Source organism: Hyla sarda, chromosome 8 (assembly GCF_029499605.1).
Source record: "Hyla sarda isolate aHylSar1 chromosome 8, aHylSar1.hap1, whole genome shotgun sequence".
Taxonomy (NCBI): Eukaryota; Metazoa; Chordata; class Amphibia; order Anura; family Hylidae; genus Hyla; species Hyla sarda.
Genome location: NC_079196.1, coordinates 94,935,230 through 94,952,385, shown reverse-complemented (window position 1 = coordinate 94,952,385; position 17,156 = coordinate 94,935,230). Strand labels below are relative to the sequence as shown.

The 17,156-nt window shown below is 42.2% G+C and overlaps 1 protein-coding gene across 8 annotated transcripts in view; it reads right to left on the bottom strand.

The window, feature by feature from the left end:
* Window positions 1–9,739: 9,739 nt before the first annotated feature.
* The window catches only part of MAP3K13 (mitogen-activated protein kinase kinase kinase 13), a 165,504-nt gene continuing 158,087 nt past the window's right edge, over window positions 9,740–17,156 (bottom strand). For all 8 annotated transcript variants that reach the window (XM_056534161.1, XM_056534162.1, XM_056534160.1 and 5 more), the window contains one exon: window positions 9,740–17,085. In XM_056534161.1, the coding sequence (XP_056390136.1) occupies window positions 16,984–17,085 (102 nt within the window). In that variant the 3' untranslated portion in view covers window positions 9,740–16,983. The remainder of the gene's footprint in view (window positions 17,086–17,156) is intronic.

Here is a 17,156-nt window from a genome sequence, read left to right as displayed (position 1 = left end):
AGTTGTCATGAAGGCCCAGTCATGAGAAAAAGGCAGCAAGTGGTATTTGCCTATTGCACACTTTACCTTTGCATGTACCATCACATCACGGATTCATTTTAAATTCTCCTGAGTTTTGGTTTGAACCACATTGACTTTGCGTTTTGTATATAGGCTCCAGGAGCTCTTGACCAGCTTTGTGGTTCTCTGTTCTCTTGTACAGTAGTTGGGTTAAATGTTGGGTTTAGATTGTACTGTTTAGAGGTGTTTTGTGGCTCTAGTAAGGTTTCTTAGTACTTTTGCCAGATTATATGCACATGTGCCTTACTATTGGTATTGTTCACGTGAAAACACTGTAAATGGTTGGTTCTTTTATGTTCTATAATAAGAAATATATTTTAATATATGAAACGCTTGTTTGTCATGAATAAATCAGTATTGGCTTATAGTGATGTGTATTATTTTATCTTCTGCAAAACCAATAAAAATGCACTGGTCCTAAGAACTTAATTAGCCTGAATTTATCAGTCAGACATCTGTCCTTCAGAGAGAAATTGATAGTTCCATTTTACCTATTGTAGTCAATTCTATACTATGGGGAAAATGTTATTGAAACCTGTACAGAGGTAAATTTGACCTGTTACCTATAGTAACCAATCAAAGAAAATAGAAGTGATCTGATTGGTTGCTATGGGCAACTGGTTTACTTTTCTTTGCACAGGTTTTGATAAATCTCCCCCCCCCCCATTTCCTTACATGCTAGACAGTCTTTTCTCTATTTCATTTCCACCCCTTCACATACGTATAGCCCATTTCTCAGTAACATATAAGAAGGTTGGATATTCTAACCTGGATGCTTAAGGCGTTTGTTGTTTAAAAACAAACAAAAATGTTTTGACATGTCAAAAGTTTTGATGGTTGGCTTCTGCGTGCTGAGACCCCTGCCAATCATTAGAAAGAGCGGGGAGAAGTGCACAGCTAAGCGCTTCTCTCCCTATATCTCTTTATGCATCCAGACCCTCTCTCCATAAGTCAACATTTCAAACGTTCATACTTTTCGGAAATTTGATTTTTATAGGTTCTGTCAGTTTTTATTGAAGACAAATGAACATGATTTTATCCTGTCAGATTCACCACAGATTTTGCTAAAAATAAGTAGGTGTTATCCAGTTTTGCATGGCAATACATCCTAATGATGTTTTCTTAGGACTGTAACTGTTACAATTGCCGGTAACAATCTCCAGTGCTTTGTACATAACAATACACTATGTAAACAGGCTCTACTGACATTAATTGGGTTCATCAGGTTTCCGACATGGTGTTTGGCCTTTCACTGGACAAAATAGTACAACATACGGTGCTTTTATGGTGGTAGTGTCCAACCCAGCTTTAAAGAGGTTATCCTGGAATAGATAAACAGAGCTAATGTCTTTCAAAAACTGCTCCCAATCTGTCTCCAGGTTGGGTGTGGTTCTGCAGCTCAGTTCCATTGAAGTGAATGGAGCCAAGTTGTAAAACCACACCCAACTTGGAGATAGATGTGCAGCTGTTTTTAAAAGAAATTAACTGTGTTTTTCTATTCCTGGATAACCCCTTTTAAATATTGAATTCAGGTGATTCAGTCTTTTTGCCACTGTTGTATAAAATGTAGTCCTTACCAATGCATACTACCTTTACAAATAATTTTGAAAGAATGGATCATTCTAAAAAGCTCAGTGGATTCCAGCATCTCCCACCCCACTCCTCTCCCTCTGTGTCCCAGCATCACATTAAGGGGGATAGACATGAAATGGGGTATGTTAAATGGTTGTTTGGATGTGAAATGGGGAGATTTAAACATTTGTTTATTATATCCCAATCGTATATATCGAAATCACATTAGAAAACAATTTGGGCCCAGTGCTCTCCCCGTATTGTACTTGCATAACATTTTGTTCTAATAAATTGTACCTTATTGTAAACATTTCAAGAGCATCTGTCAGTTTGCACATGTGTATCACCTACATTACCCACTTGTTCTTACCTACCGTTTATACTCGAGTATACGCTGACCCGAATATAAGCCGAGGCCCCTAATTTTACCCCAAAAACCCAGGAAAAGTTATTGACTCGACTATAAGCCTAGGGCGGGAAATACATCAGACCCCCGTCATCATCCCCCCCCCCTTTATCTTCACCGCCTGTCAATCCCTTCATCAGTGGTCTTCAACCTGCGCACCTCCAGATGTTGCAAAACTACAACTCCCAGCATGCCCGGACAGTCATCGGCTGTCCAGGCATGCTGGAAGTTGTCGTTTTGAAACCTCTGGAGGTCCGCAGGTTGAATACCACTGCGGCCTTCGTCATCATCGTCATCATCAGTTTTGTACTCCCCTCCCCTCGGCGGGAAGTTAGGGTGAGCTGGTCCGGGCCATCTATGCTGCAGGGACCGTCCGGTGGGGATGGTTAGTCGTTGCGGGCTGTCCATTTTCACCGGAGGGGCCCCTTCTCCGCACTTCGGGCCCGGACTAGTAACGTTGCCTTAACGACGACGCACAGGGACGTTGCGCATGAACGTCACTACTCCGGGGCCGGAGAAGAAGCCCCCCCCCCCCCCCCGGTGAAAATGGACAGCCCGCAAGGACTAACAATCCTCACCGGACGGTCCCTGCAGCAGAGATGGCCTGGACCAGCTCACCCTAACTTCCCGCCGAGGGAAGGTGAGTACAAAACGAAAGGGGGGGGGGGCTGGATGATGACGAAGGCCGCAGTGGTCTTCAACCTGCGGACCTCCCAGAGGTTTCAAAACTACAACACCCAGACAGCCGATGGCTGTCCGGGCTTGCTGGGAGTTGTAGTTTTGCAACATCTGGAGGTCCGCAGGTTGAAGACCACTGATGAAGGGATTGACAGGCGAAGAGTTCACTCGAGTATAAGCTGAGGGGGGCGTTTTCAGCACGAAAAATCGTGCTGAAAAACTCTGCTTATACTCGAGTATATACGGTAATATTGTCTTCTTCCCCACCCCCTTTTTTTTTCTTCTCTTCCCTCTTCCTTTCCCCAGTTTTTCTACTTATCAACTTTATATATGCCCTGCCTTATCGTCTTTTCCTTTATCTGTTCTGTCCCGTTTTTCTTTTGCATTATCTCTCCACCCCAATCACCGTATTACCATTATATCTATTCCCAATCACGCATTGATTATATCCTATTCATACATATACCAAGACCTTTAGAACCAGTCATCCTCTCTGGTATTTTTATTGTATTTATATTTTTATTTATATGTTTATCTATATTTTTATATCTTATCATGCATTTGTTATAGTGGAGTTTGTACCCGACTGAAGGTCTCTGGCACAGTGCAGTTAGAGTACAGCTCACATTTTTTATTATTAGGAGTTTATTGCAATACTCATTCACCACCTAATGAGGCACACCTACACACATATATACATATAGACCTTGAGAACCAGTCACCTTGTGTTTTTATTTTCTAGTTTTGCCCGGGTGTAGTGGAGATTGCACCCAGACAGAGTTCTCGGTCACAACACAGAGTACATCTAAAAAAAAAATTTAAAAAATGTTTTTTGCTTCCTAGAAAACTATTTGGGTTTGATCCTTTTCTGTTCCAGCAGGACTGTGCCCCAGTGCAAAAAAGCAAGGTTCATAAAGGTGAGTTAGATGTGGAAGAATTTGAATGGCCCACACCGAGCCCTGACCCAAACACAATTGTACACCTTCAGTATAAAATAGAACAGAAATTGTGAGCCAGGCCCTCTCATCCAAAATCAGTGTCTGACTTCACAAATGTCTTCTGGATGAATAGGCAAAAATTCCCACATACACCTACAAAATATTGTAGAAAGTCTTTCCAGAAGAGTGGAAGTTGGTATAACTGGGGTAATCAACTGGATATTAATGCCTATAGATATATAGGAATTGAATGTCCTAAAAGCTATTTTATGTGTCCCAATACCGTTCGGGTCTAATTCTATACGGATATGATACATTGTTTTGTAATGTTCTTTTGGCCGTGTTTTGTTTTCTTTGGCCAACATTTCTTGTTGTAAAAATGTTCTCAAAAACCAATAAAAATCATTTAAACCAACACCTGTGTACAAATATAGTTTCTGTAATAGTTTGGTTGCAGTCAGAGTGATAAGACATTTTACCCTAACACCCATGACAGCACCCCTGGAAAGGACATCCCACGAATATAAAATAAGCACACACCTCTTCACACATCCGTTAAGGTTTCCTATCTTATGGCTAGAGAGCCTGGGGAATTGCCTCCCTGAAGACCTTGAAAAATGCACCTTTTCCACCAAGCTGCAGTTCCCCATATGTCTGTTCCTAGTAGGGCTCTGCGGTTGGTGTAAGTTTCCCCTCTTTGAGGAGAACTGTACCGGATTCCCCCAATAGTTCCTCCACAGGTGGCCATCAGGAGGGGACTTTGGAGAGTGTGGGCAAGGGCCGGCTCTCCCTTTTCTGGTGTCTGGATGCTGCCTCTGATGACTTTCTGCCAGGGGCACTGACTTGAAAACCTCTGTTTCTTGCCAGCATGTCTGAGCCTATGGATGATGGATGTGGACACACTAAGACCAGCAAGGGTATGTCCATGACGAATTCCGCCCGAATATTCTGCATGGACATTCCGCTGCAGTCCCTTTGATTCTCTTCACATGATTGAATTTCTGCTGCAGATTCTGCTGTGGAAATCCTGATTCCGGTGTCTGCAAAAAGAATTGACTTGTCTATTCTTTTTGCGGATTTTGCTCTAAAATGCATTGCCGTCTTTGAGACGGCGCATTTCCGAGCGATCCTAGCGCCCGCCAGATTACTCGAATGCAGGAAATAGCTGGACATTTTCCTAGCGCATGAACATGGCCTTATGGAGGTTATTTGTCTATACCCTAGGGCAGGGCATAGGCAATCTTTGGCACTGCAGATGTTTTGGACTACATCTCCCATAATGCTTTTGCAGCATTTTGGCTGAAAGAGCATCATGGGAGATGTAGTCCAAAACATCTGGAGTGCCGTAGGTTGCCTGTACCTGCCCTAGTGGGCTAAAACTTCATCTAAAACCTCCTAGGAAGACCTCCTCCAAACCCGCAATCCTGAATGTGAACAGAAGACCCTCAGATCCCTCTTATAAGAGAGCAATTTTCCCTACATGTGTGGATTTCATGGTCGTGCAAGGATCATCAGCCCTACTGGGAAACATTAGACAGATGATATGGTAAGAACTTAAAGGGGTACTCCACCCCTAGACATCTTATCCCCTATCCTGCCGCTAGGATCCCCGCGATCTTTGCTGTGGCACCCCAGTCATCCGGTCCACGGCACAAACTATGCTCTGTGCTGGATGACTAGCGATGCGGCGCTGGAGGCTTGTGATGTCACGACCACCCCCCTTTGTGAAGTAATGCCCACCCTCTCAATGCAAGTCTATGGGAGGGGGCGTGATGGCCGCCACGCCCCCTCCCATAGACTTGCATTGAGGGGGCATGGCCGTGATGTCACGAGCCTACGGCTCTACAGCTGGCGTTTTAAAGGAACGCCGTGTGCTGCAGGAAGATACTGTAGGGTCCCAGTGGCGGGACCCCAGCAGTCAGACATCTTATCCGCTATCCTTTGGTTAGTACCCCTTTTAAGTCTTTCCTTTCGAAGTTTTCAGATCATTTATCTGATGAAGATCAAGATGAGATGGGTAGCAGATCATTGTTTTTAGCAGAAGACACTGAGCAGATCCTTAAAGGAGTAGTCCAGTCCTGAAAAACTTATCCCCTATCCTAAGCTTAGGGGATACGTTTCAGATAGCGTACGGGGCCCAGACTCTCCGGCCCGATAGCATGTCGACCACCGCACGAAGTGGCGGCCGACACGCCCCCTCAATACAGCGCTATGGTAGAGCCGGAGATTGCTGAAGGCAGCGCTCCGGCTCTGCTATAGAGTAGTATTGAGGGGCATGACAGACACCGCTTTGTGCGGTGGTCAATACTCCCCCTTCCCGCGGGCTTCTGGTTCCCCGTACGGGAGATTGCGGGGGTTCCTGCTGTTGGACTCCCTGCTATTTGAAACTTATCCCTTATCTTTAGGATAGGGGATAAGTTTTTCAGTACTGGACTACTCCTTTAAGGCTTTCTGTTCTATGGTGAACTTGGAAGAAAGCAAAGATGTAATTTTGGCAGAGCATGACTTATATAAAGGCTTGGGGCCCCAGAAGGACCTCTAACTTTGGCCTGCAATAAAATATAAAATCCTTAATTTATAAGGAAAAGAACAAACCTGATAAGAAATCTTTTGTTTCTGGACACTTAAATAGGAAGTATCCCTTTGAGGAGAGTGACAGCCCCCTGTGTAGCTTTCTCCTTCAGGGTAAGGTTATCCTAGTTAAACCTCCATACAGAGGATAAGACACCTAGACCAGTAATTCTTGACTTCAGCTAGGCAGGATCTGGCTTAGGTCTTGAAAAGTAGACGTAGCCTTCAAGGGTAGGCTATGCTCTATTCCCTGCACAATGGAACACCTTTTTCAGCCAATTCTAGATGATATCCTGGAGAAGGCTTCCGACAGGAAAAAGGTGTTCCCATTTTAGAATACAGCCATGGAATCTTTCAGGGGCAGGAAGCACATTAAGGCTAGGTTCACACTACGGAATTACTGCCTGCAATTTCACTTTGAAATTGCAGGCAGAAATTCCGCTTAATAAAATGTATAGTGTAATGAATGGGTTTCCGTTCACAAAGTCACACTCCGGAATTTTTGAACGGAAAATCCGCTTGGAAATTTCCGCCTGAAGAATGGCATTGCTCATTCTTCAGGCGGAAATACTCATGGAACACATTGCAGTCTATTGGAGACTGCAGTGTCCGCACGGTCCTAGCACCGACTGATTCAGTCGGCGCTGGCCGCATCCGGAATTGCCGGGCGGAAACTTTCTGCTCGGAGATTCCGCAGTGTGAACCAAGCCTAAGAGATCCTTTCAAAGAGCTCAAGATAAGTTTAACTTTTTTGATAAGGGAAGAGGCTTCCTCTTAAACCCCAACAAACACTCCCCCAAAGACCCTAGCAATCACTCCAATTGGGTGACATCTGTCTGGGTTGGTGGAGTCCTGGAGGGAGATTTGGTCCAACTCATGGATTTTAAATTTACCCAATCAGGTGATGGCCTTTCCATGACTTTAGAGATCCAGTCTCTGTTATAAAAACAAGTTCTATTTCCTGTCCCTACTTAGAAGGAAAGGGGGGGGGGGGGTTTATTCCCCTCTCTTTCTAGTCTAAAAACCATCAGGCTCTTACAGATGTCAACAACAGACCTAGACTATGTCTACTACCACATCCCTATTCACCAGCCGCACCAGAAATTTCTTCAGGTAGCTGTATTCATGGAGGACAAATGGGTTCATCTGTAATACAGGGCCCTGCTCTTCGGGGTCTCCCAGGCTATTAGCATTTACGAAAGTGGTTGCAGAAATGGCAAACCTATACTTGGATGACATCCTCATCATTGAGACTTATCAAAAGCTGTGCAAAGGAAACTTTGCCCATAGCAACCAATCAGATCGCTTCTTTCATTTTGCAGAGGCCTGGAAAACTTTTCCTCTGCACAGGTTTTGATAAATCTCCCCCATAGATCATAAGTCCATCAATTTTAACCTATCTCCCTAATGAGTCCCTGCTGAGTTGATCCAGAGAAAAACAAAAACCCTCATCCTAGAGGTAATAATTCCTTCCTGACTCCAATACCATTACATCTTTAGTCATTCCATGCTGGAATCCCTAGGATGGAATTTAAACCTGAAAAATCCAACCTCACTCCCTCCAGGCAGTGTCAGTTTTTTGGGAATTCACCTGGAATATGCCTTACAAATTTTATCCTTACCATTAACAAAACAGCTTGTGGTAAAATAAAGAGAATTATTCCTGTTTCGTAGTCCAATATTCAGAGAAGCCATGTCAGTTTTAGGCCTGATGACCTCTTGCATTATGGCGGTGAGATGGGCTCAGTTCAGGTCCAGAGAACTTTAAGCAGACATCCTTCACAAATGGGATGGCAAAAAATACCTTTCTAAAAAGCAAGAGCCTTGCTAATGTGGTGGTTAAACCCTTAGAATCTTTCTCAAGGGTCCCCCCCTAGTAAGTGGTGCGTGTTACAAGAGATGCCAGCCCGTAGGGTTGGGGCACTCACTGTAGTCACTCCCTGCTTCATGGAAAATGCCCCCTTACTTTGCCCATACATCCTCAAACTTCAGGGAGCTACGAGCAGTTCTATGGGCCTTAACAAGACTAGTTCCTCATATACAAGGGAAGGCTGTACTAATCTACTCAGACAACACAACCGCAGTGACGTATATAAACAAGTAATGGGGAACAAGGTCCAGACGGAGTACATGGGGTTATAGTGTAGATGAACCGGATTAAAATGAGGTAAAACTTGGTCCAATTCTGAAGATAGACCCGTTATTAGCCGGCATTGCCATCATGTTAATCACCGGCCTTGGGTAATGTAGGCAGGACCCGGCATGGAGGCAGAAATGGTGGGTTTGCCAGGTCCTGCCTCCATTGCACAGAGGTGGTGATTAACATTTTAGCAATGTTGGCTAATAACGGGTCTATCTCCAGTACCGGATCACAGATTCAGCTAAGTTATACTTAATTTTAATCTAATTCACCCACACTATAATCCTGTTGGTGGGTGAACTGGCTGTCAGTTTTGCTTAAAAGGGGTTGTCCAGTCTTAGAAAAATTATGCTTTTTGCCACTCCTGTCCACAAGTTGTCTCTGGTATTGCAGCTCAACTCCATTGAAGTGAATGGGACCAAGCTGCAGTACTACACATAACCGGAGTGGTGGTGGTGTTTTTGCAAAAAAAAAAAAAAAAAAAAGAATTTTTCTAAGACTGGACAACCCCTTTAAAGGAGTACTCCGGCGTGCACTTTTTTGTGTTCTTCTTACTTCCGGTTAGCCAGGCACATCACACGGAGCTTCAGCCTATCACCGGCCGCAGCGATGTCCCGCCTCGGCCAGTGATAGGCTGAAGCTCCGTGTGACGTGCCGGGCTAACAGGAAGTAAGAAGAATACAGCCCGGGGACCAAACGCCTGTACCGGAGCTCCGGGGGCTCATTGGCAGGTAAGATGAAGTGTGTTTTCTTTTATTTTGCAGCCCGGACGGGATAACATGAAAAAAGTGTGCACCGGAGTACTCCTTTAAGTAAGAATAATTGGGTTATTATATATTTTTAAATGGGGCACTTTTTAATTGGCGGTAATAGGTGGGTGCATTAATGAAAGTGGCTATAAGGAAGAGGCTAAGTACACTTTTTTTCCTCTTCATGTAAGACAAACCTCTTTTTGATCATTGGTGAAGAAAGACATGAATATGTATTTTATCTCATGTTAGATCAAAATCATGTTTGGCTAGGTGACAAGGTGACTTTGGTTGCACGACATTGCACATAATGTTAGTGAATGCGACATAGCACAACACCTTTAAAAAAAAATAAAAAACTATCATTGATGAATTTTTGGTCACAACTCGCTTGCAAATATGCTATCATAGACTTCTATGCAAGTCACGGTTACGCCACCTTTCACCTCAATGCAAGTTGTGTGCAACCGTGACTTGCCTGCTACTTGTTAATAGCCAAGTTGCAACTGTAGTAAAGACAAGCAACAGCAAGAAAATGTGTCGCTACCAAAGTCACCATATAACCCTAGCCTTATTTGCTCATCTGTAAAGAAAAAGCTTGAAAATAAAGAGTCACACAACATGGTAAGGTACACTGGCTTTTTATTCCATGCATTTGTTTGCTTTGATATTCATTCTGATTTCCCATCCCCATACAAACAACAAGAAGGAAAGGTCAGGCTGGTTCAAAGACGAATGTACAAACAGGACAGAAGGACAATGTGATCAGGAAAAAAGGCAATAAAAGAAGGTTATGTCACAAATTATGACAACAATGGCTTTACACAGAGAAAGGTGCCATGGCTAGTAAAGGAATGTGCTGCTTGTTACTATAGCAAGACAAGAATTATTGGAAAGCCCTGGGCTGTAATGGATAACGTGTACAAGGATCGTTCAGGACAGCAGTATATAAGCCTGTTGTAAAGGGGAGATCTGGTATCTACATCATCCAAACATCTCATCTTAGTACTCTGTCTTAAACTGCATAACTCATGCAGTGCTCCGTATGCCCAATGATGTACCCATACAGTAAAGACATGATAATAAAAGAGAAAAATGGAGATGAACTTTGGGTGATACAAGACCAGTTTTGCTATACAAAACTATGACTATTCATTAAGAAAGTGAAGGAATGTTACGGTATTTTATGGAGATGATTAGGAAAGGACATACAGCGTTGGAAATCATATGCAGCGTACTATTGCTTATATTACTACCGTATATTCAGGTGACATTGTTGCATTTACTTGGAACAAATCTGTTTAGAATGCTGCCACCTCCAGGCAACAGATTTAGTTGTACTGCTAAAAAGAAACTGCAGTCGAGCAAAATTCACACACATTAGTGATGTCCTGTTGGCATACATGGCAGAAAAATCTTCCACTGCCAAAATGCCAATGTACTTTAATGACAGATGTATTGCAAAGAGGAATCATTTTGGAATGTGTGAGGCCAGAAGACATCAGACATTGAAAAGCGTAGTGTTTACAGCAGTCTGTACAGATGACCAAAAAATCTAGCCTCAGACAGTGTTTCCCAACCTAAGTGCCTCCAGCTGTTACCAAACTTAAACTCCCAGTATGCTCGGACAGCCAAAGGCCATGTTCACATGGCATAAAATGTGCAGAATGTCTGCATGGAAAACACTTGTGGCCATTCCGCACATTTGAATGATCCGGCGAGCACTAGTAACACTCTGAAATGTGCCTTCACATAGATGGCAATACATAGACAAGTCTATTCTTTCGCGGACGCCAGAATTGAAATTTCCAAAAGTCTTAAAAAAGTTGTTCTGCTTTCCAAGTGTTCTCATTGACCTGAAAAGTCCTAGAATACCTCATAGTCTTATACCAGTCATCTCCGGAATTGGAACACTTGAAATGCAGAGTACCTTTTTTCAAGACTAAACAAATCAACAACCAATACGTTAGATTCTGCAGATTTTACTCTAGATTTGATTAAAGGGAAATCTGGCAAAATACAACTTATCCCCTATCCACTGGTCGGACCCCTGTGATCAGATACTTTTCGCATATTCTGTAGATAGGGAGGATAAGTTGTCTTTCACTGGACTACATCTTTAAAGGGGTACTCCAGTGAAAAACGTCTTATCCCCCCCTATCTCCAGGACGGCAGCGGTGGCATCCGGAACATGGAAGTTTGGAGCTTCCATGTTCGTGATGTCACACCACCCCCCTCCATCATGTCTATAAGAGGGGGCATGATGGCTAGTACGTAGCCAGTACGCCTCCTCCCATAGACATGAATGGAGGCGGTGAGGCAGCTGTAATCGCCTGTTATCGGGCACGAAGCAGAGTTCGCTGTGTGCACGGATGACCGGGGTGCCGCGCCGGAGTTCGCGAGGGTCCCCAGTGGCGTGACCCCATGATCAAGACATCTTATCCTCTATCCTTCGGATAGGGGGATAAGATGTTTTTGCCGGAGTACCCCTTTAAGTTATATCCCCCTGTAAATAAAAAGTGTTCCAATAATCGAGAGCATAGTGAGGTGAAGTGAGTACATCTGATTAGACACACAATAGCTGCATATGACAATCCTCTGCTGTACCTCCAAACCTTCATGGCAATTGAAAGAGTTGGTTCATAGTGGTAGAGCCCATTCCTGGAATTAGAAGTGTCCCCCTCCAATGCAATAAACAGATCACTCAAACGGAAACTAGTAAACATTTAGATTGATCTCAAAAGCCATTTGTTCCCTTCCTACACAAAAGAATTGTGCTGCCAATGGTACACAGACATTCTGATCTACAGAAAACAAATCATTACAGAAATAATAATTAAATGTCACATAACTTAAAATCTTAATGTAGTCCCGCTACATGAGGAAATGAAATAATTTAAACTTCATACAATACTGTTTCCCATAACAATAAAACATTTCCCTTCATTCGTCCTAAGGTGCTACGCAAAACTTAACACTTGTGGTTGTCTGAGAGACTGGCAACACAATAGGATGCTGCTGGAGTCTCTGGCAGCCACACAGTTAATTATACATTTAACCCCTCTGCTGCAGGAAAATCAACACTGATATAGTTGATAAATGCGTAAATTACATTGAGTCTTGTGTATCAGATCTAGTGCTGAAAAGCAGTGGAGACGCTGCTTGGAGCAACTAGATCACCGCTTGTTTATGCCTATCCATGCTAGAGAAATTACACGCAGGGCTGACTGTAATAGCCAACACACACACATATGTATATATATATATATATATATATATATATATATTATTTTTTTTATTATTTCTTTTTTTTCACTACTTTTTGTAACTAAGGGCCTGTATGTGGTTGGTGACACTACAGGAGTGAGGCATATATGGGCAGCACCGGAGCTGCTGACTAATTCTCAGACACCAGTACAGTGGTCCCTCAAGTTACAATATTAATTGGTTCCAGGATGACCATTGTATGTTGAAACCATTGTATGTTGAGACTTTATGGAAACCTGGTAATTGGTTCTAAAGGCACCAAAATGTCATCCAAAAAATAGGAAAAAGTGAGAGTTAAAGAAAAATAAGTAGATAACTAATATAGATAAAGCAAATCCTTACATATAAAAGTAAGAAAGATCCGCTGGGAGCTGTAAATCACTTGTCTATGTCAGTGATTCCCAAGCAGGGAGCCTCCAGCTGTTGCAAAACTACAACTCCCAGCATGCCCGGACAGCCAAAGGCTGTCCGGGCATGCTGGGAGTTGTAGTTTTGCAACAGCTGGGGCACCCTGCTTGGGAAACACTGGTCTATGTAGAGGACAGGAGCTTCTTCAGGGTCCTGTAAAGTACACGCAACTTGGAGTCGTCCTCACCTGGTGTCCAAATGAGCAGCTAACCATGGAACAGGTAAAGAGTAGTACAGAACATGTTGTACCTCCCTGTACTGTAGGGGGCGCTAGCAGACACCAGTCAGTGCATGCACTTCAGTAATACAGGGGTTTTACTAGTGAATGCCCATTCTGATTGGTCTGTTCTTCCGGCCATTGACGCGTTTCACAGATCTGGACTGTCTGTACATTGTATGTTGAGTCTGGTTTCAACTTACAATGGTCCAGAAAAGACCATTGTATGTTGAAACTATTGTAAGTTGAGGGATCACTGTACATTTGCTTCATACAGCATTGCTTCACTTTTCCCTATGTGTCCCTTCTGCTCCTGCAATCCATGTCTAATGAAGGACGTAAACCTGGGACCCAAACGTACATATTTTGTGGATTTCTTCCCAATAAAAAAAAAAAATCACCTTTTATGTGCATAAACCCTAAATTGTAAAAAGTTCTATTCAACTTCAGAAGTAAGTGGAGGAAGTTCCTACTTCTGCACCTGAGACACAACAGAGTGCCCCGGATTTGGTTTACTAGATCCACAGAAACCTGAAGTCATGCGTCTATTTCTGCACCAAACACAGAGATATAGTATCCCTGTATTAATATATAGAAATGCATGACTACACAAGGCTACACTTTGTTACTAGGCAGCCACATGTATAAATTGATACTTTCCCGGATTATAAAAGATCACATAGCACCAAGAACATCTTAAAGGAGACTTGTCCAGCCATAGTGGAAGCTGCCATTTTTCTGGTCAAGTCAGTAGAGATAAACACATCAGTAACACATTGGCCCAGATTTATCAAACTCTGTGAGAGAAAAAGTGGAGTGATTTTCCCGTAACAACCAATCACAGCTCAGCTTTCACTTTACCTCAGCTCATTAGCTGAGCTGTGATCGGTTGCTGTGGAAAAATCTCTCCATTTTTTCTCTCACACAGTTTGATAAATCTGGCCAATATGTGTCCCCGAGGTGAGTAATAAAGTAGTCATATAGGATGACAGCCAACTCCAATAGGATCAGTATGGCCACTGCATCTTGTCTGTTCTCATCAGAGGACAGCCAGTGATCCGGAGCAGTCATATTTATTGTGTCCAGTGTGACTATTTTACTAGGACCATAACTGGCATGAAGTCCATTCTGAAATCACATAATGTTGCATATTGCTCTATGTGTGGTTGACACATCAGAAATGGGATTAAAAGGGATACTTTTCTGAACCACACATTGACAGCTGCCAACTGGATAGGTGAAAGACATCACTTCAAGTCTTTAGAATCAATCTGTAAATGCTACATTAAATCATTTACAGATCTTCAGTAAACACTTACACCCCTAAGGCCAGGCTAGTTGGTATAATAAAAGAGGTGTGACAATACTAACTAGTATTCAATGTGGGGGGGAGTCTCAAAACTGATTTGTTAAAAAAAAAAAAAAAGAAAAAAGAAACCCCAAACTGTCCCTAATTATGCCACCTCAGAGGTGCTGTACACTGAGCACACAGTTTAACATGCACCAGATTTTAGAACAGTCATAGTCACTGTTAAAAATCTGGCACAATCTTGGATCACCTCGTCTAAGTAAAAATAAAGAAGTTTTTGAATATATCCCCCTATGTGACTCTTTAATGCTTCAAATGAGATGATAAAGTGCAACCCGATTTTTACATAATCCGTACTTAAAAAAAAAAAAAAAGTATTCTGCCCATGATTGTTTTTCTTTTTTCTATATCTTAGTTCTCATATTCGTCCAACAGCAAAGGGGTTAAATTTGCACATATGTGTAAACAAAATCAATGAATTAAAACGTCCAGATTCAGGTATATGAATTGGGACTTACACTGGAAGAACCAAGTGTAGAGTTGTGCTCCAAGCCTAAAGAGAACCTACAACCCATACACAGTGCAAAAAGCTTCATTCTTTTCAGCCTAACAATTCAGAAGAGACATATTGTTACAAGCCACATATACATCCCGGTAGTGATGTTACTAATGCTTTGTTGACTACATTCCCACGAATGGCTGTGTACAGTGTGTTTAGGTGATAGGTTCACTTTTAATCCCAGGTTACATGAATCTGGGTCCTGAGGTTTTCAGGGAAATAAATTACCTGCCATAGAAATACAAATTATGGCTTAATTCACAGAAAAAAACAACCCATAAACATAAAAATTTACATAAACATAAAAAAACAACAACAATACAGTAAATGGAAGAATGGTCCAATGATAAATACCCTATAGTGAATTCTGGTTGGCTAATTAACTTTGGAGTGATGTCATCACCCACAATAGACCCTTCTGACAAAAAAATGTGTGAACGCCCATGAGGAGCCTCTGAAATCCGATCTCCTCACAGCACAAATGCATGGACCTTTAATGGCTAGAAACATCTTATTTCTAACATTAGCCAAAAAGAAACGATGTTCCCATCCCTGTAATGCAAGTTCAGTTGCTTAGTTGGGGTAGTTGGATCATATTTTGGAAACAAAATTATCCAGTCAACATTATGCAAAAAGAAGTGTTTTTTGTTTAAGCTGAGCAATATATATTTTGGGGTTGCATACGTTTAGTTGTCTGTCAGTTTTGCTGGTTCAACAAACTGAGTAAATCGCAAACATTTGGTTGGAAATTTTCGCCAACATGTGATATCTTCTCTGGTAGCATAAGTTGGAGCTGGAAATGCACCAATGAATACCACTCTGGAATTAACTGTTTGATACTCATCTGAAGCCAAAGAATCCTGATCAGAAGAGGAAAAGGGGCCTCCTCTCCTTAGGGTGTTAATATATTGCCCTTTTCTCATCGGTCCTGTATATCCCATCATGTGCTTTTAGGTGGTTGTAAGGGTGCAATGAAAATGACACATGTATACTTTCATGGAGGATAGGTCAAGTGTATCTGAGAGAGAGGAAAGGTCACCACTATGAGACAATGGGAGATATGGCTGGGAACTCTCCTGAGTAGGGTGGTGGGTGACCTCTCTACTCTCTGGATTTGATCGGTGTCCAGGAGGAACAGAAGATTAATAGAAATCATGGGAGATGTTTCCAAGTGCTGGTGTCTTTGAACAGTTTGTAAAAGCTTGCCCCAAAACATTTACCCACTACAGCTTAAGGATTTCTGCACTTCTGCTGATCCGGGGTTTCATTTGGAAGGGTAGAAAGTTTCGTGAATTGATAACAAAGTCTACTTCCTAGCCAGCAGTTCTACCATGAAACCAAACTAGTGGCTTTTTCATTCTTCAGAAAATGTGACCACATTTTCAGGTGTTTGCTGCTTTTTGTCCTCATTCTTGTATCCACCAATTCTTATTCTATGTGGATCATGCAGCAATACTTACAAACATGAGCAAATCATATTTGTCCACAGCATTATCCTTGTAGATACTGGGTTCTAGGCTTTGTTCTTAAGCATATGTAACCCTTCAGTCTTTCTATATAAAGGGTGTGTTTTCAAGACTAATTCATTGAAGGAAAAAAAAAAAAAAAACATTTGGTCCCTAAAAAAACAGCAGCAACCCTCTAGGCGTCTGAATGTCCATCAGAATTGAATGCTCTTCCCAGTGTTCCATTCAATTAGTGCTATTATACTTTTCTCCTTTAGGCCTATCATACAATAAAAAGGGTCCAAACACGTAAATAAAAATAAATATGGAATTTTACAGTACCTTAGTTTGTTAAAATATTTATCCCTGCCATACATAGTGATATGCTTCCATTGTGAAGCTTGTTCATTTCGAGGAGGGGTCTCCCACAAGTCATTGGGCCCTCATTATTGCAGATTTCAGTCAACTATACTCCAATAAGTGGACTGGAGGACCAACAACATATTGCTTTGCAATACTTTGCTGCCCCTCACTTGATGGAAAGGTTATTCAAAAAGATTTAAGGGGATGGGAAGCGGCCTTTACATTTCTGGTATATGCTGCTTGAAAGGTTGACAATTGACATATATAGGAGCAATGAAATACTGTTCGTGGCAGATTGGTTTCACCAGGTGGAAGTGCTGCCCGGGTTGTTGGTTCGTACAGTTGCATCAGAACATTCTGCTTCGGAGGAATCACAGTCCGATTCTGCAAAATTTCCTGGGTTCTGCAAACATTAGAATAAATCATGAATAAAGACTGTCACCATATCATATTCGTAGTATTGTTTTTTACAAT